At 38.8% G+C, this 25640-nt stretch overlaps 1 protein-coding gene and 1 long non-coding RNA gene across 8 annotated transcripts; one reads left to right on the top strand and one right to left on the bottom strand.

Moving 5' to 3' along the window:
• Positions 1 to 103: 103 nt before the first annotated feature.
• Positions 104 to 7327, top strand: LOC139776826 (uncharacterized). The gene is made up of 3 exons (XR_011719200.1): positions 104 to 400; positions 6859 to 7092; positions 7186 to 7327. It is a non-coding gene; the product is annotated as an uncharacterized lncRNA (long non-coding RNA).
• Exp (expansion) lies at positions 1147 to 25640 on the bottom strand. Of its 7 annotated transcripts, none has more exons than XM_071713788.1 (10): positions 25105 to 25640; positions 14444 to 14574; positions 12731 to 12888; positions 11956 to 12187; positions 10479 to 10677; positions 6386 to 6621; positions 6203 to 6299; positions 5642 to 5875; positions 2651 to 2755; positions 1147 to 1955 (listed from the first exon to the last, which is right to left on the bottom strand). In XM_071713788.1, exons 2-9 carry the CDS (start codon positions 14552 to 14554, stop codon positions 2697 to 2699), a joined length of 1326 nt encoding a protein of 441 aa, XP_071569889.1. In that variant the 5' UTR covers positions 14555 to 14574; positions 25105 to 25640; the 3' UTR covers positions 1147 to 1955; positions 2651 to 2696. The 7 variants fall into 7 exon arrangements, with proteins under 7 accessions (XP_071569889.1, XP_071569887.1, XP_071569888.1 ...); XM_071713786.1 differs by having other exon boundaries at positions 2651 to 2768; positions 25105 to 25639; XM_071713787.1 differs by lacking the exon at positions 1147 to 1955 and having other exon boundaries at positions 2567 to 2755.

Below are 25640 nucleotides of genomic sequence, written 5' to 3'. Positions count from 1 at the left end.
TCCGTCTACACTACTCACTAGGATGAGCCGCGAGTAGGATCATCCTCCAGTCTAGAACGGGTATAATGGATGATGAACAGTGACTATAGTCACTCTCTGTACCGAAAGGGTTAAGGCCTGTGTCCACGATGCTAGAACTTGGTCCAAGTCCAAGTTCTACTTGGGCCGTGGACACACGAGTTTTGCATCCAAGTTCAGTATGTCCACGATCCAAGTTTCAGTAACTTTTCCTTGGTCCAAGAACTTGGACCAAGTTCTAGCATCGTGGACACAGGCCTTTTGAGGGACTCTACAGTGAATCATTTCATCCTTGTTGTTTGCACATGTTAAACAAGGATGAAATAATTCGCTGTGTCATCCGCGTCCCTTGCTGGAAAACGCCCATAGCATTGCCCTCAGGGTGAGCGCTCAGTGATTTTTTTAGCCAATCGACTTGCAACTTTCTGTAAGAACAGAATTTGCGCATACGTTTCTCTCGCGAATAAATTCAAGAATCGAGCCCTAGGGTTATTGTCGGTCTTTAATACATACTCACTGGGTCAAAAATGGCATGAGAAGACCTTATAGGCCGTTCGAGATCAGATCTTATTATAAGATTGTCTTAAGTTTATCTTTAGATACTCCGTAGCCAATGAAACAAGTCATACAGCATCTAAAGATAAACTTAAGCCGGATCTACAATGACTACAATACGTTGCAAACGATGGCAACTGCTAGTTGAAAAGTGTTAATTCTAATTGCCGATTGCCAGTTATTGTCGCCAAAAAAGTTAAAAGTTCGCCAACTCTCTTTTGACAACCGCAATTGACAAGCGCGACGTGGAAATAACACTTTTCAACTAGCAGTTGCCATCGTTTGCAACGTATTGTAGAACCGGCTTTAAAACGATCTTAAATATAAGATCTGACTATGAATACCGACCATAGCCTATTTTCGGAATTTTGGATTGCTTCTTTATTAATAGCTCGAGAACAAGATAGTCAATCGATATCAACTTTTTTTAGAAACATTGCTCAGTATTTTATTTACTCATAAAAAAAGTTTCAGAATATTGGCAATATAGTGCTTCTTCATAATTTCGTTTATATAAGTGGGAATATGCTATTCCATAAGAATTGCAAAATTAAAAGTTAAATAACTCGTGAACTGGTTAGAGAAGGTTTATTTGCACACATGTTCAGATAATAAATAGGTAGAAACAAAACATATTAAATTTTCATGATATTGTCAATGTTAGAAAGTTAGCGCCAGAACATCCTTAAGGGGATGCTGGAGCCGCAGGCGAACTCGATCAGCGTCGATAAAGAAGTGCTCACCGACTATATCTGTCCTTGTATAGACAAGGATATAGACAAGGATAGCACCTAACCTTGCATCTTCCACTGGTCTAAGTAATATCTTTCTTTTTAGGCTTCAAATCTTACTTCTAATTGCACGATATTATTCCTGGCAGTTTTTTGTAGAGGGCTGCATCACTATTTTCTATAGAAATACTGCAGAATTTTTGTATAAAGCAAATATTGTCGTCAGGTGAAGACAATATTTATAAAAATAAAATTTTTTTTTAGTTTATCAGAAAAAATCATGTACAGCCCTCTACATTTTTGTGCGTACTTTAATCGTGTAAAAGGATTTTCCATTCTGTTCAGCCAATTCAAAGATATTGCTTAGACCGATTATGCCTTGTCGCTGTCACTCCAGGATCCCCTTAAGGTCGTTCTCCGGTCCTTATACTAGAGAAAATCGATTTTCTTAGGATTTTCTTGAAACTGTGAGTATACGTTAATTTAGGTGTGCTTTATGCGTGGTATAAATTTCAGTACCTCTTCCGGTATAAAAAATAAAGATACTGAGCCTCAAAGTTTCAACTTTTACTAATGAAAAGGTTTTCCAGGCCAAACGGTAAGAGATACGAGGTTGGCCAAAAGGACCAAAGTTGCTCCTCTCGTCGAGATCTATAAAGAAAAAATGCCAAAATTAAAAAAAATTAAATTAAAAAATTTTTTTCGGTAAAAATTGAAACTTTTATACTGAAATTTATACCACGCATAAAGCACACCTAAATTAACGTATATTCACAGTTTCAAGAAAATCTAGAGAAAATCGATTTTCTCTAGTATAAGGACCGGAGAACGAAATGTAGGCTCTTACGTCTATCGTAGTCAGACGTAAAGCAAGGCAGCTGGCAGAGAAAATCGTATACGTTAACTACGTTCGTATCGTCACGTATTGACACGATAGCTTACGTTTACGTAGTTACGTATATGGTTTTCTTTGCCTTGCTTCACGTCTATGACTACGATAGACGTAAGAGCTTACATTTTGTTTTCTGCCATCAGCCTAAAGAAGAAGAAATGCCTGGTCAACTGTTCGCTTTTATTTCCTAATAGTTATGGAGGCTCTGTTTTCTTTCTAGTAATATTTGATAAACAGTAGGAGATACGACCTCTTGCGACGAATTACCCAAATCTAATTAACGATTCATTTATTGGTTCACTTCTTCCGTTCATAACCGGGTCTGGTGATCGCGATTTTTATTTCCAGGAGTTAATAAAAGTACAGATGCTAGCATAAAAATATGAGTATTTATGTGGTATATTAACAATATACAGAGAGAGTTTATAAGTACAAACGCCGAGATAGTTCTTACATCTAATCCCATTCTCCAATATACATAGCACGCGAGGTCGGAGGTATTACGCCTCTCGTCGGGATCGGTAACCTTCCATATATGTGATTATACGGCGACTCATTCCTGTTGTCCGAATCTGAAAGCATAGCAGCAATTATTACTAATAAACGTGATTATAAAGCAGCTTAATATGAAGCCGTCTACGGACCATCTCAATAATTACTTTTTTAATAACTTCTCTACATAAAAAAATCGTTTTCTATTTATCTAAAAATAGGTCGTGAAAAGATAGATGAAAAAGATTAATCTATAGTAATAAAAAGTAATAATAAATTATATAAAAGCTGTAAGCGCCGAATTGCGGTAGATATAAGTGTAAGCGCCGAATTGGGATAGACGTACGGTGGGCGCCGATTTGCAATGTATATGGCTCCACCTGCCGAATTAGGTTGACGCGACGGGATCCGATTGGGGGCAGTGAGAGAGAATACTCCGAACGGTCTGCCTGCGATCCGAGGGACTGAGATCGGGCTGCCGGTATTAATTAATATAAGTACTCGCGAGGGACTGTCGAGTCGGATTGTGTTGAGACGTAGGTGTAAGCGGAATATACGAGACATTTGTGAAACGGAGCAAAGCGGTAAAACTGTGTAAATCGAGTGAATAAAGTTGAGATAATAAATGGAGCAAGTGATATCCGTATATGCTGTCTGATTTATTAACAATTGCCTACAAAGTGTGCAAATTAGAAACTTGCACATTGCTTCCTCATCATTACAGATTGCTACCATTGCTCCTATTTTATTTTGCTCACAAAGCTCCTCTATGAGGAAGCTTGTATTTTATTTGACGCATATAATTATTAGTATTTATTAGTTTGGCTTTCTCATGGAGAAAGCTTTATGAGCAAAATAAAATAGGAGCAATGGTAGCGATCTGTAATGATGAGGAAGCAATGTGCAAGTTTCTAATTTGCACACTTTTTTTAATTTTAAATTTAACCTTTTTATGAATTAAAAAAGGGTCAGCTTAGTAGCACAAGTGGGGTTTTACAATTGACGTAATGTCAAATCGATGTTGACTTTGGGAATTTGGGCTACATGGTCCATATATGCATGGACTTCGCATATGGACCTTTGATCGCGTATAAAGCTGGATCTAATCAACCAAATCTTAAAGAATTATATATAAAATAGGGGTAGAAAAGACTGAAGAATATAATAGAATTATAAATAGTCCGATATCTCAAAATTGGCGGAAGTTAGAGCAACCACGAACATTTCTCAAAAAATTCAAAATTTTATAAAGAAAGAACCTTTTTACCGATTATCGCCAAATTCAATACCAACCTTCTTTTAATGATACTCTATATAAAATTACATGTATAACTTATACATGTAACTTTTTAAGCAAAAATCGGTAACTCCTTCACCGATCCTCACCAAATTCAATACTTTCCTTAAAAATAATATTATATCCATCAAATAACTTACACATTTTTTAAGCAGAAATTGGTAACCCTTTCACCGATTCTCGCCAAATTCAATAACAATCTTCCTTTAAGGGGATCCTATAGTGGCAGTAATTACCGACATTTTTTTATTGGAAGAAATCTTTGAATTGGCTTTACAGAATTGCAAAATTCTTTTACAGAATTAGAGTACGCACAAAAATCTACCTCGCGACATACGATTTCATATCGGGAACGAAAAAAAATTAAAAATTTTACTAATTTGGGCACATACAGCTGTCACCTGACGACAATAACAAAAATACTGCAGTTTATATATATATAATGACACCCAGGCGGGGTAGGGACAACATGTAGGAACAATATTGTGTAAATAGAATTAAGATTTAACGCCTAGAAAAAAAGATTTTCTCTAATAAAGTTTTATTGAGCAGAGGCACATGCAGGTTGATAGGATAAGCAGTATTGCGTGTAGCGAGAGATGGTGCAGCAATCGGACAAGGACAGATACCTATAGTTAGACAAAGACAGATATAGAGAAAACAGGATTAGAAATGTTGACATTATCGACATTGAGGAAGTTCGGCCTTCGCTATAGGATCCCTTTAATGATACTCTATCCTTCAATTGACTTAGGGTAGACCGAGGCGAATCGGATCAATATAAGTTTTAAGACAGGTTTTTGTTAGTTTTGTTTCAAACGAACTGTTTTATCGTGCTAATTAGTAATCTGATTCGCCTCTCTCGGTCTACCCTATATATTTTTTAGGCAGAAACCCTTTCACCAATCTTCGTCAAATTCAAAACAACCTTCCTTTAATGATACTTTATATATAAGATTACATGTATAACTTGTACACTTTTTAGGCAAAAATCGGTAACCCCTTCACCGATCATTGCCAAATTCAACACCAACCTACCTTTAATGATACTCTATTCATAAAAAAAATAACCTCGATATCTCAAAATTTGCGGAAATTAGAATAATCATGTAGATTTTTTTAGATAGAAATCGGCAACTCCTTTATTATTAACAATTTTTATTAATTCTATTATATTCTTCAGTTTTTTCTACCCCTATTTCATATATGATATTCTTTAAGATTTGGTTAATCAGTTCTTGAGTTATAGAAATTTCGGTAAATTTGGCACACACACACATACATACACACATACGGACATTTTTTTTAAATTACGATTTTCCGACGTTTTAGAACATTCTGAACACATTGGCATCAAAAACTAAAAAAACAATTTTTTCTTTGGTCTTTTCTACCCCTATTTCATATATAATTCTTTAAAATTTGGTTGATTAGACCTAGGTTTATATGCGATCAAAAGTCCATATACGAAGTTTATGAAAACAAAGCTTCCTCTATGCGGAAGCAAAAAGTAACAAAAAATATTGATCTAAAATAATAAGTCACAGTTTACAAGTCATTTTACGTGGTAAAACTACTGCGCTGAACTAATATACATAATAGCAATTGTTTTTTAAGATAAATAAAAAATAATAATTACTCAAAATTGCTTCTTACCAAGTCCACTTTCGAAGCTTCTGGCGTGATACATAATGGGTGGTCGATGGGTCGGCAGATGCCCATATATTTGAGAAGATTGACTACTAGCGTAAGCGGCGCCCGCGTAAGACGGCGCCGGCTGTGTCCTGGGGTGTCCTCGAGGCGGGGGTGGGCCCACCTTGCCATGACCGTTTCTCGCCATTTTGACGAAATTAGGCACGCGTGCCCGTAAACCGCAGTAATATGGATCGTCTAAAGCACGTAGTCACGAATTATGAGATGTATAAATATATAACTCATAATATAAAAATATAAAAATATAAAAATATAAAAATAATATAAAATAAATATAAAAAATATATAACTTAATAAACAAAATAAAACAATGTACAATAAATAAAACAATCATTATTTTTATAAACATAATACGTAAATATGGATGTCTTTCTTTGGAAAGAGCTCTAGAGTCAACATATTTAATGTAATTAATATTGATACGCGTAATTACAGAAATTTTAATATTGATCATGTATATTACACATATTATAGAAACGGGACACGATGACAAACGCGACTCACCGTATTTTTTCCTATCGTCATGTTTACTTCGCTTCTCTTCCATCATGGGGTGTTTCATCGCCCTGCCATAGTCGTCGTCTATATCGTCGTAATCAGGCTGAAATAATAGACGTCAAGTAGTATAGTATTATCTTCAACTTAACGGCACAACTCTAAATCTAACGTGTCGTTTTTAATGTCTACCTTGGGGATGCCGTGGCCGTAGAGATTTTCTCTAGGCGGCAATTTCGGTGGTCTTTCCGCACGTCGATGCTGGTAACTTGTCGACTGCATGTAGATCTGTTCCCGTGAGTCCCTGTCCGTCATTATTTCGCTAGGACCTACGGACGACGACACGCCGGCCACGCTATAAGGATCCTCGTCAGGAATTGGTATTCTAGGTCTATTTTTTATATCCACCGGCCTCTGTAATGCTAAAACTAAAGAAAAAAAAATATACACACACACACACACACACACACACACATATATATATATATATATATATAACGAGAGATGATATATAAATTACTCGAAGGCAGGGAACAGATATCGAGACACAAAGAAACATCAATATTTAATACTATCCAAAGATAGACCGAAAAGAATGTCGATTGGATAATGTTTATTAGAATTGTTGGAAAATTAAAGAAATATATCTTGTCTCTTAACCCTAGGTATACACAGGAGAGTCTCCGAGACCCCGGCCCAACTTTCTTAAGTTGACATTTCGAGAATTGGAAGGGTAAGGGTTCAGGACGTTTTGACGTAAAAAAGGGTGCTTGGAGTCCTCTCAGTAGGCAGACGCGTCGACCCGCGCCATTCGTCGCTAAACCACCGAGCAGTGAACATACGAAATGAGTTTGGGGTCTCCGAGATCCCACATTGTATACGGTGTAACTTTTTCCAAGGTATTTTTTCTAATTTACTTCGTTTTACGTTTATAATATTGTATATTCATTGAAAATAGTATTTATTCAATGTTTTTATGGTTTTTTTTCTAGCCGGAGATCGACTGGGAAAATAAAAGTGTACGCAAATAAATCAGTAACGTATTTTACAGTTGAAACATGGAGACACGTGCGAAAACGCGCGACAGCAGGAACGTACAGAGAATGACAAACTTTCAAAGAGTTTGATTTTGTCCCCGGGATATGGGTTAAAAAACTCAATTAGCGTGTCCACGATGCCGAGTTCCGAGATGCGAAGCGCATGGCACCGCTCTTTGTTATGCAGTCGCTGCACAGAGAAGATGTAAACATTGAAAATGTAATATTTTTGTATTTTTCATTAAAAAAGTGAAGAATAAATAACTTACATTGCATATCGATTTTCGTAAGAATTCGTTTTATCTTTCTAGCCGTATTTATATTATTATATAGTTTTTAAATGTTTTTATGTATCTACTACGTGTTACTACACATGTCAACGAACTAATAATATACGTTAAAAGTCAAACAACATTGATTAGAACTAAAGTTTTAGGAGCAAAAATTAAACATTTCATACTATCTCGAAAAACGCCCGAAAAAATAAAAAATAGAAAATTCGTCATTTGTACCTCTTGTAATTTTGTTGAAAAAATTGGAATATTGGGACGCCAAATTTTTTTAATAGTTTTAAGTAACGCCCTTTCACAGAATTTGCAAGAATTTTTCAAATCAGTCTATATATAAACAAAAGAGACATGATTTTTTCACGTTTCTAGACTTTTGTTTCTTTTTTTACCCGTATAATATCTCGGAACTGTTTAATAGGGTTGAAAACAAATTTTTTTTACGGAATTTTAATCTATGTATATATGACTTTATAATACAAATTTTTTCCCCAATTTTTTTTCTCAATTATTTAACGAGTTATGGCTTGTTAAATAATCGGACCCGCGAAGCTCTATTTAAACGCTCCAGAATGAACCGAAGCGGTTCGTGACGTCACGATGTGAGAGCCAAACATGGTCGAACCTCGTTATTGCAATCAGCATACCTACTGCGGTTCCAATTGAGCAGTTTCGATATAAATGCAATGATCCTGGTTGTTTGTCCTGGTCGGGATTTTCAGGAAGCAAAGAAAATGGGACACCTAATGTTTTGGAAAATACAATAACATTCATTGAAAATGACATAACCTTGAAAAGACCTCGAACATCTCCGTTGCTCCAAACAGATAGTTTGCATGAAAAGACTGAAAAAAGTTTTCAGTCTTCATCCAATGTTAGTGAGTGCGTTCCGGCAAGACACCGCTACTGAAACGCTACCGTAGCGCTACACAGATAGCCAATAATCACCAATAATCAGTAACGCTAACTATAGCATAGTGCTACAAAATATAGCAAAAAAGCTTGAAAAAGCTGTAGCGCTTCAGTAGCGGTGTCTTGCCGGAACGCACTCAATGACATAACTCTCACGCAGCATACCCTTTCTCTTGAACCCGATACTCAGAGGCTCGATTCTTGAATTCATTCGCAAGAGAAACGTATGCGCAAATGTTGTTCTTGCGAATAAATTCAAGAATCGAGCCCCTGGACAAACTCCAGCCTTAGGCCCAGTTTCACAAGTGTCGGTTAACTTTTAATCTTAGATTAACTCACTCTTCGTCTCTTTCTAAGGGGGACATTAGAAAGAGACGAAGAGTGAGTTAATCTAAGATTAACCCTTCGTTATAGTCACACATAGGTCATTTTGACCCGCGCTCAAGTTTGAAGCTAAATATCGGTAAGTGCCTGGCTTAAAATGGGGCTTGGACCGTCATCTACCAAGAGTTTGAAGTATCCTCTATAAGTAGAGACCGTTAGTCATTTGACTAAAGCGTCAGTGTTTATATGACAGCGGTTGCGAAAACATCGTGCACGAATGCGGGTCACATTGACCCGTAGTGTGACTAGCACGTAATTTTAGTTTAAAAAAATCGGATTTTTTTATTGTGCTTAAAACAAGTGTCTGAACTGTAAGTGTGACTGTGGCACTTGCGACATATTTTTTTCCATTGTTTTTAATAACGGTGTTATTATTATAAAACGGTTAAAACGGTTGCACTGACTAAATGACTTTTTTGTCGTTTTATAACGAAAAAACAATAATACTTATGTTTTTGTGTACTCAGGATATCCATAATAATAATAAAACACATTATTTTCTGATAAATCCACATTTTTTTCACTCCAAAATCGGGCCTCTTCATATGCCGGAATAAATACCTTTTTTGAAACGCGCACTAGAGGACTATTTTTTTTCTTAAAGTGTCGTATCTTAGGAGTATAACCTGCAAATTTTATTTTAACAAATTAAAAAATTAAAAAGTTATGATTTTTTAAGTGAAAAAGCTACTTTTTTACGCATGTACTCGTTCACGATTTTTTTTCAACATGTTGCCATTTGATCTCTCACAAAATCGCAGTTGTTTTATGTTCTAGAATGTTCAAGGTATGTTCCAGAATTATTTGAACCCGATCGGACCGATATCATTAAAATGGCAATCATTCAAAATCGACTGGGTCAATATGACCCAGTATGACTAACACGGGATTCTACAGAAATGTGACTACGAAGGGTTAAAAGTTAACCGACACTTGTGAAACTGGGCCTTAATCGTGCAGATCTGTCCGTCTCTTTGGAGACACACATAACCTATCGCCTGATTCCCATAAATCCAATATCATGAACATATCAACTCGTGGCAGATTACGTGCATCGGCTATACAAAGCCAGATTTGGCAAAGTTTATTTGCCATTTTTATGCTGATAATTATTCAAGAATCGGTTGTTGATCTGTCCATAAAGGGCACGTCTGAACGGGCTCTCACATTATAACGTCACACCGATAGCGTGGCGTTTCAGATCACGTGACTATATTTGAAATTTTTATTGAACTTTGAAGCTCATTTTACAGGAAAACATAGCATAAACAATTTTTTTCTTTTTGCAATAATTATTATTTATATCATAGTTGATAAAAATAACAATTCTTTTTTAGAAATTTACTTTATAACCCTATTCTATCGACTTTTATACATTATAGGCTTGTTCCTTGATTGATTCTCTCGATCAATTGGAAAAAAAATAAAAAATAAACTGAAATATATCCATTTTACTGAAGTTACGATGACAAATATGGACCCGAGACCCTACGGTGTATAATACGTAGACAAAATAAGACTGTGCAGTATACCTAGGGTTAAATAACTTTAACGCGACTTCTAATCTAGGCCTCAATTAGACAAATGTCGAATATTGTTCATAAACAGTATATGAAAATTCTATATGGCGTTTAATGTATGTCACATGCTTTCCTCACAGCATACCTGGTGGCAGCTTCGACTTGAGCATGTCCAATCCTACCACGTTGACGATGAGCACCCACACGGGGCACTGAAGCAAGTCGGCTTCCGTTCTCACGAATATGATAGCGCTCAGGCACTGCATCTCCAATCGCCGTCTGTCTGGGTAGGCCCTTCGCGTCTCTCGCGATAAATTCGTTTGGAATTTATTCATGTCGAACAACTGAAACGAGAAGCCGGTAATGTTCAACATCGCGTTCCACGATATTAAGGAGAAAGTTGGCGGTTGCGTCACCAACTATGGCATCAATCGGCTTCTCGACAGGGCGGAATACGCGTAACAAAAACGTAGGTATCTATCGACAAAGGAGCAAACTAATAAATGCGAACGGGGATTCTTAGTTTTAGATACAGGAAGAACGACCACCTCGGATTGCGTTATGCGGCGGAACTATTCGCTCTCCTTTCGTACCGAGTGTGTGGCGTACGATTTCCTGACGATAAAGAGATTTAAACGCCTCTTATTATACGGCTCGCTTGCTCGTAGTTTTAATTAGAAAGGCAATGCGCGGTTTCTCTATCAACATGCATTCATATATAAGAATTGTGATAAAACCAACACGTGATCCCCTCGCGTGCATACGCGGCGCGCGCAGCAAGGGAACTAGAGTCCCTGGAATACAGAGTCTGGCCAAGAACACAAAATGGCTGTGTGTCTGTATACGAGGGATTAGTGCATAGTATGTATTACTGTGTTAGTGTCTAGAAATGTAGTTGTGTGTCTATGTACACTATGATTGGTTACGCCATTGTGTGTTCTGACCAATGAAAAGAGGTCTAGGAGATTGCCAGACTCTGGCTACGGTCAACGTGACGCTACAAATGCTTTGGAGCGTTCTTCTTCTCCTTCTTTCTTCATTGAAATAAAAGAGAAGAGGAATGCTTCGAAGCATTTGTAGCGTCACGTTAACCGTAGCCTCTGTATTCTAATAAAGCTGGATTCAGACAGAACGCGTCAAGCGTCAAGCAGCGAGCAGCAACCCAATCAGCGAGGTGATATCAGCAGTGGCGTAGAAAATATCGCCTCGCTGATTGGTTGCTGCTCGCTGCTTGACGCTTGACGCGTCCTGTCTGAATCCAGCTTAAGGCCTCTGGGGAAAACCAACACGTACATACGTGCCGCGGCGCTTATTATTATTATTATATTATTAATTGGAAGTAGGCGAGAGCAGTTGAAAACCCCACCCCTCACGCGATTAACCCATTTTGATGTTTTCGCCGATAAATATTTCACGAAAGAAATCCAACGTAGACGGTTTAGGGCCAATTTCACCAACCACGGTTAGCTTAACCGACGGTTAAAGTTAGCAGGATTGACCAATAGAAAGCAGGGTGGATTCATTTCTATTGGTCAATCCTGCTAACTTTAATCGTCGGTTAAGCTAACCGTGGTTGGTGAAATTGGCCCTTAGAAACTGCGAAACATTTAACGTCGACCTACCTTTCCGGGTTTCTCGTGCTCGAGTGCACCCTGCGAATTACGTATAATCTCCGGACCGATCGCGTTGTCCTCCTGATTCGTCGATTTCACATATACGTTATTTTTACATAATCTCTTGATGAGAATGTTGCCCTGCTCGTCCATCTTTATTTTAACTCCCTGGTTTATGTGACGCTTGGCCTCCTCCGTTTTCGGGTCTCGCATGGGATTATCGAATCCGCAAAGTCCTATCCTGTAAATCAACCCGTACAATGCTAAATGTTAACTTATGTAATATATTTATAACGTACATCACTTCAAAAAGTATTAGTATTTATTTTATTTTCGCCCTCTTTCGGTTAATAGATAGTTAAATAAGAGATTAAGCGAGAGTTGGATTATACATCTTTTGATATGAAAAATCGTCAGCACTCTTATTAGAATAATTATATTATCGAGTATATTTCAACAAAAGATAATGTAAAATCAGTAAAATTTAATTAAACAAACTGTATTTTACTAAAGATGTTGTAATCGACCCAACTGGCCAAATTTATTAATCGAAAAACGCTACGTTTCGACCGAGGATCCGGTCCTTTTCAAGCGTGTATACAAAACTCACAAATGTCGATAACCTGTAATAGTCGATAAACTGTATTTTTATAGCACTTTTTTCTTATCTCAAACTCCATATTCATATTGGTATTGATATATAATTAAAAAGCGCTCTGTATATTAAATTACGAAAATCTTAGAAGACGCTGGCTAAGTAATTGTATCTTAAAGTCGTGTGTACCTGAATCCATCAAATCCGTCATTCGAACCGTTTATCGTGAGGACAGGCGCTCTGGCATATGCTTTCGCAACCCGTCTATTTCTCTCAAAGACGATAACTTTTGCCCAAATTTCGTCGTCTATCTGATTCCATTTATCTAAGACCTCTTGTATGTGATCCTACAAATGTAAGATGAGCGAAAGATGAGCTAGTGCAATAACAAGAAATTGTTTGTACATGATGTGAACATTGTGAACTATATTATATACGGAGCATTCTCGCTGAAATTTTCACATTTTTACCCTCATCTACTGCAATTTTGACAATTTTTTTCCGAGAAATATTCTGAAAAAGAAAAGACACGTATTTTTCAGTTTGGGCCTACGATCAATATTTCCGACAGTGTAATTTTTGTAAAAATTGAATTTTTCGATATAACACATATTGTATATAATCTACTTTTTAAAACGTTAATATCATGGAAATGTTCAATCCTATTGAAAAACGGCTCGGATGAAATTTGTTCAGTTTAAAATGAATTACATGATGTATATGTTCTTTTTAATTTTTGGACAGTCTAAAATTGTTATACGATGTTAAAGAGGAAAAAATCGTTTTTCGAAAAATTCGCCATTTTTTTTAAATTAAAATTAAAATTAAAAATGTATAAAAATTTTATTGGAAATTACAAAATTTTTTAGACTTCTTGGAGCATGGCAAGATTTTTTTTTCAAGAAGTGTTTTTACCTATATTGAAGTTTTTGAATAACCTGAATTCGGCATTACTCGGACTAAAATAGTCAAAATGCATCCGTTAGTAGCAGATTAAAAACTTCAATTAGATAGAACTTCTTGAAAAAAAATTTTGCCATGCTCCAAGAGGTCTCAAAAATTTCGTAATTTACAATAAAATTTTTATAAATTTTGTTTTTAATTTAAAAAAATGGCGAACTTTACGAACAACAATTTTTTCCTCTTTAACATCGTATAACACAACTTTAGACTCTACAAAAATTAAAAAGAATATATACATCATGTAATTCGTTTTAAACTGCACTTCATTGGAGTCATTTTTCGACAGGATTGAACATTTCCAAGATATTAACATTTTAAAAAGTAGTCACCAAAAAATTTAATTTTTACAAAAATCACATTGTTGTAAATATTGATCGTAGACAAAAAATATAAAAAATACGTATTTTCGCTTTTTCAGAATACTTCTCGGAAAAAAATTGTCAAAATTATTGCAGTAGGGTAAAAATGCGAAAATTTCAGCAAAAATGTTCCACGCACGCACGCACACACACACACACACACACACACACACACACACACACACACACACACACACACACACACACACACACATTTATTTATTTATTTATTATATACAGTACCGATCAAAAGTATTGCATCATTTGTGAAAACAGAAAAGTCATTACTTTAATGAAGAAAGACGTACATAATGTCAAATTTTATTTTAGTATTGTTATTTTATAGCTTTGATAGAAATGTGCTTTGGGAAAAAAAATAAAGAACTTAATAATTTACTTGCGTTTTCTATATTTTTAACCTGTATATTATATATTTCATACATTTATATATACCTAATAAAAATTTTATATACACCTATACATATATACATACATATAATATATATATATATATATATATGTATATAATTTTTTTATTTTTTAATATATATAATCAAAAAATAAGACAAATAAAGATTACCTTGTACAATTTATCCAAGTTATACCATATGTCTTCCTCATCTTGCTCCTCGTACTGCGACTCCACGAGATTATCTCGCGAACGCGAAAGTATCTTCCGCCTCGATACCATTTTGCGTCCCGATAGTCAATCTGAAAACAGAGGAAGAAAAAAACGATTCTTACCGTATAATCTCTCTTAATTTCTCTTCGTGTCGAACATTCGAGCATCACGGAATTTTCTCATTGGCGAGAGAAAGAAAGAAAACTTTTATTGTAATATTGAAGAACCCGAAGATAAATTTGTTGGCAGATTTAAAAGTCGTCAATTATACGCTTATCGGAGTTCTTGTCACTTCTCGCTTCTCTGAATACGCATAAAGAAATAATTCTCTCATTTGCAGAAAAAAAATATTATCGATCTTGTACGTTTTATTTCTCGTTCCATTAATTTAATAAGTCGTTTACAGTTCAAAAGTCGAAGGGATGATCGCGGGAACTTTTGCATCAGCATTTCCAAACAGACGCGAAAGAAGAGGAGAGACTATTCGATAAGTATATACAAATCTCTCTTTTCCCTTCCCCCCTTTTTCTCTCTCTTTCTCTTGTTATTCACATCGTTTTCTTATTTTTTCGCGAACAAACGCAACGGACTTTAGCGCAAAAGTACATTCGCGGCTGCCGTATACGGGCATCGATATCAGGTGCTATCAGTCATGTTCCTTGCAGTGCGATACGGATGACGCTTCAGTTGTGACAAAAAAAAGAAAAGAAAAGGAATCATCGCCGCGATTTACGGGGCATGCCCGACGGGGCACGTGTGCGTGAGTGCCCGCACGACGGAACCTGTATCCGGCTTCGTGACGTGAGTCATTTCAGCTGATCCCCGCACTCGACATCGCGTCGCGTTTCGTTGTTCTCCGCTCCGGCATTAAATCTCCTCAGTCTCTGGTGAATAACAGACATTTTTTTTACCCGCAGTTTATGTGGCACGTTTTGAAAAAAAGGGAGATACAACGCTCAAAGACACGCGAAAGGGTTAAATTGTCTCACGTTGATCTCATCGTAAACTGGGGATACGACATAAGATTAATTTATTTAAGTACTTGTTGTAAATTGCGACCGTGATTTGCTAATCAAAATTTTTGAGTCGCGAGCCGTTTCTAGATAGCAAAGAGAATTAAAAAAAAATTCTTTTTGAATTCCCGAATTATGAAATAAATTCTTTTTCCGTACCATTTCTGCTCTGAAAAGAGTTCAAAAGGAATTTATTTCTTTGTTCAATTCTGAGTCCTTGTTCAGATATCAAAAGAATTCTTTTTTTACTCCATAAAAATTCGCAATAAATGCGTAATTATGCTTAGATATTATTCCAATGGAGCTTTATCTAAGCGCTATTTTTATCTGAAGAAGAATAAGAAAGAATCCTTCATAATTTATTCAAAAAGGATTTAGCAAAAATCTTCTGATCCAGTTTCTGCATCAGAAAGAACATAAAATGTACTAGCCATCATGTATTTTACTAGCTAATGCATTTTGCTGTGTGATATCAGAGGTATTACTTAAGTTGATCTGCAGCGAAGAATATTAGGGTTAACTGTTTCACAGGCTCGCCTTTTATATCCTAGCGCGTCGCGCGTGAGGATTTTTGCTTACGAAAAGATACTGATGCATGATAGTCGCGTCGCGTCGCGTCGTGTTATTAGCATTCGCAGTCTTTTTGAAATATCAAAAAGGAATTCTTTTTGAGTTTATTTCGAGCAAATTACGCGAATTCATATAAAGAATTTGAAAAGGTGAATCCTCTTTGAGTTTATAACGATTACCCGTGCTGAGTTGCGAAATTAAAAATGGTTACACACACACACACACACACGATTTTTTTATCACAAAGTGACATTACTCTTTAACTTGCAATTTAACCGGAATATTCAATACTAGAAATGTAACGAGTCGAAAGGAGAGGAAAAAACGGGACGCAATCAAGATGCCTCTGATAAAAAAAAGAACCGCACTCGTCGAGAGTCGAGAGATCGCGTGCGACTCACGAAGTACCGTGTACACTCGATCTGACCTGATTAATTTCGAAGATTATATCGCTGTAGGATTCCTACTAGAAGGAAAAAGAAGAAAAGAATGTAAAAGTCAGGAAATGGGTTAAGGAAATCGCCCCGCCCTAGAATGCAAAAAGTTATACGAAAGTGGACGAATCAGATTCGACGGAGCGATAGCGCAGGTGGAATACGGTTGATTTACGATGAGCTCCGAGCATCGTGAAAGTGTTGTTATTAAACGTATCGCTTGGCTACGACTGGTGTCCGAATTGGCTTTCACGGCTACTCTTTCGAGCAAGATCTTTTATTTATAGCCGTGTATTAATGAGGAAAAAATAGGCGGCGATTCTCTCTCGAGAAATTGGCCAGCGTAACACTTACGCGCGAAAACGTTCTGTGATTTACTTTTACATTTTATTACGCAAGATACATCTTTAATAAATAAATATATATATATATATTTATATACATATATATTATATATATGTATGTATATACATATATATTATATATATATGTATACATACATATATAAAATACAAATTAAAATATTAACCTTCATAGACTGTTCATGGTCATCATAAAATTTTACTAACTTCTAATTAAAAAAGAAATTATCTTATCCTCAATATTTCTTGATTTTCTATAACGTAATATAGTTTATTTCTAAAATTTGGATTTTTTTAAATGCTAAAATATTCTTGCGATAAACTGCACCCAATTTAGATCCAAACAGCTTTAGCGTAAAGTTAATTTCAACAGCATATAAGGGTCAATGTATTATTCGAATTCGATGTTAATATCTTACTTTATACATTACCGACTTAATATAATACCGAAATTACTATTAATAAGCAATATAATTCTGCAATGCGCGCGTTTTCGTTAGGTATTAAAATCCATATTAAAATAAGAAGCTCATTGGCGAGCGCAGAGATTTTACGTAATTATTTAGTTTTGTGACTAACAATCTCCGTTCTTTAAGACTAAGGATTTAAGATATTTTTCTTTATAAAAAAAACTTGTTCCGCTTAAGATATTCGCTCTCTCTTCGCAGTAAATAATAATGATGAATTTAATTGTATACGCCTAAATACCACGGATTGTTCTGCAGATACTTGCGCGTCTAACTTGTCTCGCCCTGATCGAAACCTATGTGAAGTTAGCACTCCATTTTTGAAATTTTGAAATTCTAAAAGTTGTTCCGGGTTGTTCTAGACTTGTTCTAAATTGTTCCAGAAGATCAAATTTTTGAAATAAAAATGTTCGCGGAAAATTAATAAAAACAATTTTCTGACCTAGCACCCTATTTTCCGAAAATCGAACTTTTCAAGGTTGTTCCAGGTTGTTCTAGTTGTTCTAAACATTGTTCCAAAGTATTAGTTTCATTGGTCAAAAACTTTAAGAGATATTGAAAAAAGAAAAATTTTGGAAATAACAGTTTTTGGCCATTTATTCGTAAACAAAAACACTTACAAAACTATCGATTTAGAACATATTTATAACCGCGTAGAACAACTCAGAACAAAATTTTTAAGACCAGAACAAGAACCTAAAGGGCACTTTACTCTTCATCGGAAAAATGTATTTTTCGAATTTCTTGGTTAAAAATTTTGTCCTGAGTTGTTCTAGTGGAGAACACGATAGTTTTAAAACGGGAAGCTTGGAACAAAATTTTTAACCAAGAAAATCGAAAAATAATACTTGTTCTACGCTTCCTATATTTAAATTATCGTGTTCTCCGCACTAGAACAACTCAAAACAAAATTTTTAAGACCAAAACAAGAACCTAAAGGATACTTTATTATTTTTCGATTTTCTTGGTTAAAAATCTTGTTCCAGGCTTCCCGTTTTAAAACTATCGTGTTCTCCACTAGAACAACTCAGGACAAAATTTTTAACCAAGAAATTCGAAAAATAAATTTTTCCGATGAAGAGTAAAGTGTCCTTTAGGTTCTTGTTCTGGTCTTACAAATTTTGTTCTGAGTTGTTCAACGCGGTTTTAAATATGTTCTAAATTGACAGTTTTGTAAGTGTTTTTGTTTACGAATAAATGACCAAAAACTGTTATTTCCAAAATTTTTCTTTTTTCAATATCTCTTAAAGTTTTTGACCAATAAAACTAATACTTTGGAACAATGTTTAAAACAACTAGAACAACCTGGAACAACTTTTAGAATTTCAAAATTTCAAAAATGGAGTGCTAATTTCACACAAGTCTGCTCGAAGCTACTTTCCGATGTATAAAGTCAATACTACTGCCACTTAATCGCAGCACTCGACGCGTAACGAAACGGAGCCTCGTATGGCCTGAGGTACCGTAATGTCAATTAGGTAGTTACGGCACGCAGCGCGCCCGGGTCGACCCCCAGATTAAATCCCCGAAAGTGTCGCCACCGCCGTTGACGTCGCTTCGCGTCGCGTCGCGCCGGAGATTCGAATTCCGATCACCTGGCTCAAACCTGTGGAATTTCGCGCGCCAAGGCGACGATTGGTCGATGTCTCATCGGGAAGACGCGTGACGGAAATCGACGAAAAAAAAAGGAAGAGGAAAGAAAGCAAGAAACCATACGATGCGACTCCGCGACTCGTAGCGTCGCGATGAAATGGCAAGACTCGCTGGGGAGAAGTGATTTCGTGACGACGGAGATTTTCGCGCACCCCGAACGTATTTCGGATGTTAATCCAATGCGTTACTGCTTAAATGCAGAAGGAAACAATTTCTGCCGATAATTTTGAGTTTAAGAATCGTACTAATAAGCTAAACGACACCAGAGTTTTAAAGACGTCCCAGATAGCACGCATGTCCAAAATCGAAGCATATAATGTTTTAAAAACATTAAAAACACGTTTTAAAAACATCTTTAAGACGTCTTATGTCTTATCCTAATTTTGGACATGGTGTTCTGTCTGGAGTCTCTTTCCAAAGAATGTCTAGAATGTTACAATAGCGTTCAAATGTTGACGCCAACTAGACTTTTAACGAAAGTTGTCAATCAAAAATTGCCTATCGCATTTGATGTGAATTATTTCCCCGTTACATCTTCAAATTATAACCCGTCCAGCTGTTTCTGATGGACCACCGTGTACACTGTGGTACACATACGCCCTAATTACGGATAGATAATCATTTTCCGCGAGAGAGTGGCCGACTTCTAAAAACGCTTCTTGCGCGGCAATATCGAAGATAAGAAGAAATAATTGATGTAATGATGCAACATTTACGTAACGAAATCGAACGGTCTTCGAGGCGACGATGGTGGGACCCTTGATTTACGAAAGAGCGTATTCTCCCTTATTCAGAGTGAGAATCCGGGACATTCCTAGACAGAACAGAACCCACGAAATCTGACTCACGAGTGACGCTCTTCTATTCCCCTTCGACGACGATTTTGCAACGTTCTCCACGTAGTAGGTGCCTCATGGCGTTTGTCCATTATCTCACTGCAAGGCACGGGATTGCGTCCGAGCTCGCCATCTGTTTCGCGCGTATGCACATACGTGCGCAAGTCTTCCTAGGGCGAAATCACAATGACGATTTCGTAATGAGCCCGATCTCGTGCGCCGATAATGAGGAAAAAGGGATTCCGGCCTGGATCTCGCGAGTCGTGAATTGCGCGGATCTCCGCTGCGCCGCGGAGGTGAAAGAAACGTCACACGGCCGACTCTGCCTTCGACGAACGAACGAACGAACGAACGAACGAGCGAACGAGCGAGCGAACTCCCGGCCGCCACCAGAATTTCCCTGAAACTGCTTTCACTTCTTCGAAGAATGCGAAGGCTGTTGTATACGACCAGCGGCAGCGTCTAGCACGGCCTGGCTGGAGTACAGCGCACACACCGGCGCGGATCCCCACCTTCCTCGAGAGATTGGCGGTGTGGCAGCCACACTGTGGCTCACTATCCGTTCGCCGTGGTGTGCACTGTGCAGACACACGTACACATAAATGCACGGACCACTATACACACATACAGACCACGTATGCACACCCGCACACCCGTGCGAGGCATACACGACCGTTCGCACGCTCTTTCTCTTCTTTTTGCTTCTCTCCACCTCTTTTCTTGACGGGTATTTCACCATGTCCTTCTCGTTTCTCCGCGATTTTCTTCACTCTTCAGCTTCTGTCGTCACGTGCTTCTCCGTCTTTGTTACGGACTAAGTATATCTTCTCTTGAGAAATCTCTCTCTCTCTCTCTCTCTCTCTCTCTCTCTCTCTCTCTCTCTCTCTCTCTCTCTCATCTCTCTCTCTCTCTCCTCTCTCTCTCTCTCTCTCTCTCTCTTCTCTCCTCTCTCTCTCTCTCTCTCTCTCTCTCTCTCTCTCCTCTCCTCTTCTCTCCCTCTCTCCTCTCGCTCTCTCTCTCTCTCTCTCTCTCTCTCTCCTCGATGCTCTTCGTATTTCAGCTGCCGCCTTCGTATATCTCTTCATCTCTACTACAGATTTCCACGGATTTGTGTTCTCTCTTTATCAATTTCGCTGTCTTTCCCTTTTACTTTTCGGTTCTCTTCGCTCGGCGCTATCTTTGTATAATCCTTGTCTTTGTCAAAGTATCTCTTTTCTTCTCTGCTTTCGTACCTCTCTCGTTTCTTCAGCTTCGAGAGAACGGTAGTCTGTCCCTACTGTTTAATACCCAACTGTATCAAAATCCAGTTCTCTTAAATTGTTTCTTTCATATAGCTTCGCCATTATTCATATTCTCTCTGTAACTTTTCTTCGTCATCGCTAATTCACGTCTCCTGTCATTTCTTCCAATTATTCCTGTCCACATTTCTTCTTCCTCCCGCCCGCCCCTCAGGCCTCTCCTTCTATCTTTTATCCGCCATTCTACCACGCACCACCCACTCCTCACTCTTCTTCGCGCACATTCACTCACTCTCTTTCTCGCTCGCAGACCCCTTCTTCTCTCTCTTTCTCTATCTTTCTCTCCCACCTTATTTCGCCAAGTCCCAGTCAACTCGCCAAGTGACTTCGATGAGTGCAACAGCGAGATTTCGAAGCAGTGGAAGGAAACTGGTTATACTCGGCCGCGCGGCAGCAGCCAGATATTTTACGCACACACCTTTTCGCGGGGACAACCCCGGCGGGTCCGCCGCGAAATACTCCTATAAGCGATTGCAATGCAACGAAAGTAAATCGCGGGGCTGCAATTAAACGAAAGCGAGAATTAAGCGAGGACGCGGGGATGCGTAAATCGCAATTACCACGATCCGTGCGGCGCGACGCAAACCCGCAACGATTATCCCTCTTTACGATATCGCCATAAATCTGCAAGACTTACGACTGTAACATCGATAAGGCGCCGATATATCGCCATTTTAATTTGCGTGAGGCGATAAACTCGACGAAATTACCGACGAGGAAGATCGGCTCTTCTTCCTCGTGCGGTGAAAAGTAGTATGTACAACGACCGACCGTCCGTGACTATATACTTTCTTGCGAGGCACCCTCGAGGAAAACCGATGAATCGCTCGCAGCGAGCTTCTTCATATTTATGCCTATTAATAGACAACGAGCGATGACATGAACCACCTCTAATATTTCACATTCATTCGACTACAGATTTTTTTAATTCTCCGACTTTTTTCTCGATTATCACCAACTCCTATGAGACGAGATTCAGCCTTTCATAAAATCCAATCCAATTTAACCGTATTTAAAAAAATCCCGAACTAAAACTTTATAAAAACTGTCTGTATGGTGTTTTTTTGAAACAATGCGCCGCTTTCGAGATAAGGTAAAAAATTGGAATTAAAAACTGTAAATATAATCATGTGTATCAATACTGGTCAATATCGATACTGGAAAATAGTTCTTAATACCACATGTATATGCACATACCAAATTTGAATAAAATATTTTTAACCCTTAAATGCCACACCTCTCAAGAATCTCGTAAATGACACATGGGGTCTAAAAGACCCCAGCATGAAAAATGTCTCCTTACTTATTGATTTTTTGATATTTAGTTATGAAAATTATTTTCAATGTTGTTCAAGGCTTAGAAAAGAGAATAAAATGCTTATATTGTTAAAATTTCAATTTCAACATAGTATAAAAAATTAAGATCGCCAACAGTTAAAATATTGGCTCCAAAATCAAAAAAATAATAAATAATAAATAAATAAATATAAGCTCCATTTTTGGCGGGAACATTTGAAAATATATCATTGTAAAGGGTCTGGGGTCCGCTGGACCCCGGGTGGCATTTAAGGGTTAAAACGTTTTCCAAATTTTCGAAATTTTCATTTTTTTTTCACAACTTTGACACTCTGTATTTTGAAAACAAAGCAGTTTAGAGCATATCACGGTCTTACATGGGGCATATGTTTATAGGATCTTTTCTTCCTAAAATAAGTCACGGAATATCCCCTTCATTTTTTTGTACCTACTTAGGGAACACCTGTATATAGAGCGTATCTGAGTATTTCTATCAATATTATTAAGAAAAGAAATTAAGGCTGTCTGCCTTTTAATAGAGGGCACCAGATTGATTATAGTGTTTTCGACCGGAAGTACGAGAGCTGAAATTCCGAGTGCAGAGAAAAGACGTGTCATTAGCCAGATTTCGGTTCCTGCTTCTAGCCGATAACATCAATAAATCAACCTTCTAACGCGCATTTACGTCGAATCTGAATTCGATGGAGGCGAGCGGCCGTTCCGAATTGGCGTCGAACGCGCTCTTTTCCTTGGCCTATATAGTCAGCCGGAGCTGAGCGAGAAAAGAAATTGTGGGTACGATCCGCCGTGTGCCACGGACAGGATAAACGTCCAGCGGCCGCGGAATACGTCAAGCGTGAAATGCGTTTCCAGCGCGTTTAGAACAGACGTATCTCTTGGCGTTCGGCCGCTCGTTTCGTAGAAAGCGAGGAATTTGCTTGCCGCGGAAGCAAGCGAGCGCAGCTTGCGAGCTGCTTGCGGCTTTCACGATTATGCTTGCCGCTTGCGCGAAAGTCAATCTCGCAATCACCGACTCGCGCGGCGCAATCGCGAGCCTCGTGTCTCGAAACGTGGTATGACGCCGACAAGATTAATTTCCGACAATTCCGATGAGTTTCCGACCTCGATTCGATTTCCGCGTGATGCGTCTTTCGGCGCGGGAACAAGATGGACTTCGCGCCGACGATTCCTACGAACGAGCGCGAGATATAATTATTGATATCGGTTGATATCCAAACTCGGCGTGAACTCAGCGAAATTATACCGGTTTTGTTCCTCTGCCGATACCTGCGGAACGCCCGCTACGGGATTCCCCGGGGAGCGGATTCTTCACGTAGACGCGCCTTACCGAAACGTTAAAAACGCATTTCTCGACCTCATTGACTCCCCGTCTGTTTTTGGCGAGAAAGTTGGAGGTAGAGATTGGGGAATTAGTTGCGCATCAACTAATTGACTTTAATTACGTGTTTACGGACACGCATCGTATGAGCTAAACAAGCTATCCCATTTCGTCATCTGTAGAAAAGATGCGTTTCCAACGGCTATTGTTATTTGGGAGACGGGGGCCACTTTTATCGCGATTTCAAGCCAGGTTTCAAACTTCCCTCGGGAACGTTGCCTCGCGCAGAGCGGTTGCCAAAGTGGAAAAGCGGAGCGTTATAGCGCGAGGGGGAGAGACATTGCGACATCGCGCTATCGGTCGCGGGCCACGAAACGCCACGCTCTCGTATGATACGACGCGATACGTGTGAGCGGCAGAATATCCGGTTCGCGTAGAGTCTGCACGGGATGTGACTTTCCCGAGCGTTCGGCGCTCGTAACGAATTGCAAGACACGGGACCTCCCGCGCTCTCACAACAGAGCGACGTCCCGGCTGAACGTTCGGGCACGCGTAGAAAGAACCGAGATAGCATGTCCAAAATTGGAACATAAGACGTCTTAAAGATGTCTTAGGCCCGTATTCATAATCAGATCTTATTTCAAGACCGTCTTAAGTAATATCTTAAGATGCTAATACGGCTCTGTGATTGGTTAATGACATCTTAAGATTGTACTTAAGATGGTCTTAAATATAAGAACCGACTATGAATACCGGCCTTAATAACGTCTTTAAGACATCTTATGTCCCGATTTTGGACATGGTGCTCTTTGGAAAGAAAAAAAGAAGAAATCCCTGTTGATGTTGGAAACCACCTTGGAATCCACGACGAAGTCACGAAAAGGCTCGCGACTCGTTTACATCAGTTGACTTCGCGAATTGTATCGTCGTTCAGACGACGTAGCGTGCGAGCAGAACTCACTTTCACGTCGCTCCCTCGCCTGATCGTACTCCTTCCTCGTGCCTTCCAAGCCGAGAATGTATCGCACATAAGTAAATGTTGCGCTTGCTCAATTCAACGACTACGACGACGATGATGGTGATGAGGATGACGACGACGGCCATCTCGTTCACTCGGAACGGCATTTTTATCACCGTGGATCACGCATCGCGTATATGTTTAAAACGCACGTGCTTTGTGCACCCATATATATATACTCCTATTTGTTATATATATGTATTTTAAATCTCGGGGAACCGTACATTCCGCTGCTCCACTCTTCGATCTCGCCACAGGGTCCCCGCGAGGACCTCTTTTCCCGCCGTGACCGTTGTCCATATGTCGCGCGATCCCGCGGGTTCCTCTACGTACCTCTCGAGTAACAACGCCTGGCGAGCACTTCGCCCCGCGTACGCCTCCGCCGTTCTCCACCGCCTACAATATGGTTCACAGACTGGTTCGAGATAGGCATTCGCGCTGCTCGTCGCCGCGCTCTCTCCTATCCATAATCGGCGAAAGTCGCGCTGGATCGCGACGCGATGACGCGTCTTATCGCGATTATCGGGCGCCAATTATTCGCAAAGTCTAAAAGTCCGATGTTCGTGCGAAAATCCTCGACGGGCACTATCGTCGACGAAAAGGACAAGCGCAGAGAAGATCCTCGCGACGGCCACGGCTGCCGACTACTCTTATGGCTCGCGGTCGCGCGAGCGAGCGAGCAGACATATACTAAAAAGCAAGCAAGCAAGCGCGAAATAAACGCGCGAGCCAGCGGAAGGAGAAAGGGGAGAACGCGCGGGGTGCCTTGTTAAATAAGGCGCGCGCCTTTATTCAGCCGTGCCCGCGCGCCCAAGAACCTCCTTCGATCGCGGCGTACTGCCGTTCACTGCTCCGCTCACTGCTGGTGG

Source organism: Temnothorax nylanderi, unplaced genomic scaffold (assembly GCF_030848795.1).
Source record: "Temnothorax nylanderi isolate EJ_2023f unplaced genomic scaffold, tnyl_v1.0 TNYL_tig0130_pilon, whole genome shotgun sequence".
Taxonomy (NCBI): domain Eukaryota; kingdom Metazoa; phylum Arthropoda; class Insecta; order Hymenoptera; family Formicidae; genus Temnothorax; species Temnothorax nylanderi.
The sequence above is the reverse complement of the archived record's forward strand: the minus strand, read 5'-3'. Positions and strand labels throughout refer to the sequence as shown.

Coding starts and splice junctions, on each gene's coding strand:
- Exp (XM_071713786.1), bottom strand. CDS start 14,554: ATGGTATCGAGGCGGAAGATACTTTCGCGTTCGCGAGATAATCTCGTG. Junction 10,678..11,955: donor AGCACGAGAAACCCGGAAAG/GTAGGTCGACGT, acceptor TTCTCGTTTCAG/TTGTTCGACATGAATAAATT. Junction 2,769..5,641: donor AAGCTTCGAAAGTGGACTTG/GTAAGAAGCAAT, acceptor CTATGCTTTCAG/ATTCGGACAACAGGAATGAG.